The sequence below is a fragment of the Gossypium arboreum genome, chromosome 5 (assembly GCF_025698485.1).
Source record: "Gossypium arboreum isolate Shixiya-1 chromosome 5, ASM2569848v2, whole genome shotgun sequence".
Taxonomy (NCBI): Eukaryota; Viridiplantae; Streptophyta; class Magnoliopsida; order Malvales; family Malvaceae; genus Gossypium; species Gossypium arboreum.
In genome coordinates, this window is record NC_069074.1 from 65,076,697 (window position 1) to 65,079,331 (window position 2,635).

Below are 2,635 nucleotides of genomic sequence, written 5' to 3' on the forward strand. Positions count from 1 at the left end.
TACATACACCTCTAAGCTTGCAACTTTTCAGAAGTTTCAAGCCATTCATGTAGCTTTGTTCAGAACGATGAATGTCTTGGAAAAGGTTCTAATTTTTCTGGAAAATGTAGATGGCAGACAAGTTATTTGGACAAAATCTCAGACAGTTAAGCATGGTAAATTATATTCAACATGCCATGTTTTATTCTTTTTCTTTGACCAAACATGAATTGGATTGGAGCTACTTTTGCTCATGTTTTCCATGATCTAAACCTTGCAACTATGGAAACAAAATTAATCTCAACTGGAGTTTAATCCTAAACTAGTTATGAAGAAATTATTTTTTTTCTTTCACTAAATTCAGGACCATGGGAAGGGGCAGTATGGCTGAGACTATATATGAAGCAGAATACATTAACACAGTAATTTTCCTTCATCATTAAATAAATGATGGAAAATCTTACATATACAAGACAAATTTCATGACTTTTCTGATCAATCATTTAGTTTGACGGAAACAAACATACAAATTTATGTACCACAAATATAGTAAGGGACTTTCAAAGAAATTATTGAGCTAACAAGAAGTCTTAAATGGGGGCATGAAATAAAACAGGCAAGTAAGGTTGCCGCCACCAGCAATGGAACAAGGAACCAGTCCTGCAAAAACGGAAAAACGAGAAAGAAAAGCTTTTAGTTCACAAAGAATAACATATAACCAAAATCAAATACAGAACTCGATCACATTTCCCGTAAACCAGCCATATTGTATTTGCAAAAGTTCAACAAACGTAGTTCAAGAGGAAAGCCACTTAACATTTCTTAAGAGCTTGTGAACTGTGAATGTAATTGTAAGACACCAAATGGCACATGTGACCATAAAGGTGCACTAACAGGGAAAATTAAGGTAAAAGTACTATAGAGGCCCGTTAGATTGTATTTTGCCCCTTTTACTAAAAATATAACAAATTAGTCTCTTTATATCAAAGAGCAAACTAGTCCCTTTTATTAATTTTCATCCATTTATATTGTTAAAACTAGCATGGCTAACTAAATAACCAGATAATTGCAAACAGAAACAAACATGATATCAATTAGGAGTAGAAGGACAATTTTACCTATTTTTAATGGAGGGCAAAATGAAATCCAATTCATGTCGTCCATGGTACTTTTATTGGAAAATTGCCAACACAAACAAACATGATATCAATTGAAGAGACGGTTCAAACACTGCTTAAAATTTCTCGTTAACCCATAAATAAAATGACACAAGAATGATTTTCGCTGAATCACCGTGAGCTACCAGAAAAAGGGTATATTGATTTTTCAGATGTACAGAGGAACAGCCTTTGTAGTCAAACTTGAAACAATGATGGGGTTTAACCATTTTTTATCTTAATAAGATCAACATATGCATCTTCCCATTCTACCCAAATCTCAATTCTACAAGTATGTATCTTGGCAAAGAATAATTGAAAACAAAAAACATGAGGTTCAGAAGATTGAAGAAAGGGAAGGGTAATAGTACCCGAATTCACATAGAAGCAAACAGGTCAGCCCTCAGAACAGCCTTCCTCTTACAAACCGGAATATCTTCAAACTGTACAGCTGGAAACTCCTTAGAAAAAGCTCCAACGAAGAACTGAACCATACCTGATTTGCCATTAACCTCAATACCAGTAACAGGCAACCATAAGAAGAGCTTCTTAGCTTGAATCCCAAACACATCGTGCACAGCCCCGTAACTTAGCTTTCCACTGATGGTTTTGTCATAGTAAACAAGGTCATCAAACTGAACATAGCAGGTGCTTTCCAACTCGATGGTGAAGTCTCCGGTGGATGAAAGGGTGTAAGACTTGACGTTGTTGGGAACGATACCCTTAGGAAGGCCGTACTTTGGCAGCAGATCGTGCACATCAGCGATTGAGGTGACCAACGGACGGCCGTGATCGATTTGTGTGTAGGTAGTGGAAAAGGAGAGTTGGGTTTGAGAGAGGAGGGAGAGGAAAAGAAGGTAGAAGCAGGTTGGAGATGCCATTTTTGGGTTGGGGATGAAATTGACTTGGACAGAGTTGAAACTTGGCAGGGAAGAAAATGTGCAATAGCCTTGATATAAAATTTGGTACCAGATGATTCTTTTCACTACCCAAACTTCATGAATTTTCATTTCCTAGTCGGTCGGTTAACCTCGTTAAAATATAACCAAATAACATTTCAACAACCAATCAAAACAGAATAAACTATATTAACAGCACCTAAAACTTTCTTTAAAATTACGTTTTATCATTCCACTTTTAAAAATTATACAATAATCACTGATGTTATTAAAATATTATATTTTAATCATTAGTTCATTAATTTTAATAACGAAATGCATGTTAATTATAAGTGTTAACCCTAAAATATAGTTAAAAAGACATTTTATATTTTTAAAAGATTAAATATGAATTCCACCTCTAAACTTAGACCCTTCCTCTCATATTAGTGCCTAAATTTTATATATAGAAAAAAAGGAGAATAAAATTATTTGAGATTGAACTAAACTCTCATACCTATAATATAATAATTTTATCATTAGTCATGATATTATTTATGTGCTTAAATAAAAAGGAAATATATATAAAAATTTTAAGAATTTACAAAATAAAAAGTATTA

The 2,635-nt window shown here is 33.7% G+C and overlaps 1 protein-coding gene across 1 annotated transcript; it reads right to left on the reverse strand.

Moving 5' to 3' along the window:
• Positions 1-393: 393 nt before the first annotated feature.
• LOC108450425 (uncharacterized) lies at positions 394-2,193 on the reverse strand. Its single transcript, XM_017748043.2, has 2 exons — positions 1,508-2,193; positions 394-639 (listed from the first exon to the last, which is right to left on the reverse strand). Exon 1 carries the CDS (start codon positions 2,144-2,146, stop codon positions 1,514-1,516), a length of 633 nt encoding a protein of 210 aa, XP_017603532.1. The 5' UTR covers positions 2,147-2,193; the 3' UTR covers positions 394-639; positions 1,508-1,513.
• Between the last annotated feature and the right edge of the window lie 442 nt (positions 2,194-2,635).

Bases quoted from the DNA above. Each gene is read 5' to 3' on its own strand.
- LOC108450425 (XM_017748043.2), bottom strand. From the start codon at position 2,146: ATGAAAATTCATGAAGTTTGGGTAGTGAAAAGAATCATCTGGTACCAA.